The 1,266-nt window shown below is 34.5% G+C and overlaps 1 protein-coding gene across 1 annotated transcript; it reads left to right on the top strand.

Annotated features, from left to right (window-relative positions):
• Positions 1–111: 111 nt before the first annotated feature.
• LOC112462832 (2-amino-3-ketobutyrate coenzyme A ligase, mitochondrial-like) lies at positions 112–1,227 on the top strand. The gene is made up of 3 exons (XM_025028886.1): positions 112–460; positions 536–741; positions 882–1,227. The coding sequence occupies exons 1-3, from the start codon at positions 424–426 to the stop codon at positions 1,170–1,172; spliced, it is 534 nt and encodes a 177-aa protein (XP_024884654.1). The 5' UTR covers positions 112–423; the 3' UTR covers positions 1,173–1,227.
• The last annotated feature ends 39 nt before the right edge of the window (positions 1,228–1,266 follow it).

Below are 1,266 nucleotides of genomic sequence, written 5' to 3'. Positions count from 1 at the left end.
AAATCATAGACTAAATACATCGATGAAAATTTCTTAGAAGCTACAATCTCAATACTACATAAACAGTATTTAGAAAAATTTTATTGATAAAATTGTATTAGAAAACAACAATTGAAAATGCTCGATAGATGTATACTTACAATTTTAATATTCTGTATTATTTTCAATGTATGATGGCATTTATATGAGTCTATTAAAAAACGATCAGATTGTAAATTTATATCGTAAACATGTTTTACAAATGTGTTTAACTGAATATTTTTATAAACGTAATTGCATAATAATCGTTCGACAGTAGGTATGCTTAGCGCGACAAATATGCTATTGCATCTTAATGTAAAACCGGTTTGACTGCTTTAGGATCACTTTACTATGTTGCTTTCATCTAAAATCAGTTGCCAGCATCCAGGTCTAAAGGAATAAATGATTTTGCATTATAATATGTATAGAAATTTTAAAAGTGCGTTTATTTTGTGACTATCATTTGCAGAGTAACATCTAAAACGATTGTGTAACTTAAATTTTTTTCATGTAGTTTTAAAATCTCAAGATGTCAAACGGAATATCGGGCGGACAACGAGCTCTTTAGTTGCTTGCATCGAGCTTGAATTAGCAGCTATAGTCAAAGCTGGTACATGGAAAAACGAACGCATAATTGCCTCGCCTCAACGAACGAAGATCGTACTATCGAATGGGAAGAAAGCGCTCAATTTTTGCGCCAACAATTATCTGGGCCTTGCGGTAAGACAAGAACAACGAATCGAATGTTAACATATTATTACTATAGCAAATGAGCACAATGTGATATTTTCACATATTATAAAAATTGGAAATGAAAGTGTTTTTATAAAAATTGGATAACAAGAATTCTTTAAATGTAGGATAACAGGGATGTTATTAACGCAGGAAAGATTGCACTGGATAAATATGGTGCGGGTTTAAGTTCCGTGAGATTTATATGCGGAACGCAAGAGATACACGTCGAATTAGAGAGGAAGCTCGCCAAATTCCATGGCAGGGAAGATACGATACTTTACGCGTCCTGCTTCGACGCGAATGCTGGTATCTTTGAAACTCTATTAACTGCTGACGACGCGGTGATAAGTGACGAGCTAAATCATGCGTCTATCATCGATGGGATAAGACTGTGCAAAGCGAAAAGATACAGGTAGCTCTGATTCAGCTGCGACTTCCCAGGTAGCAGACAGTCGTCATAATTACGTGATTCTAACGTCATATTATGACGTATGTTACGTCATTTATTCC

The sequence above is a fragment of the Temnothorax curvispinosus genome, unplaced genomic scaffold (genome assembly GCF_003070985.1).
Source record: "Temnothorax curvispinosus isolate PA1 unplaced genomic scaffold, ASM307098v1 QBEX01012816.1, whole genome shotgun sequence".
Lineage (NCBI taxonomy): Eukaryota > Metazoa > Arthropoda > Insecta > Hymenoptera > Formicidae > Temnothorax > Temnothorax curvispinosus.
This window is presented reverse-complemented; position numbering and strand designations above follow the sequence as displayed.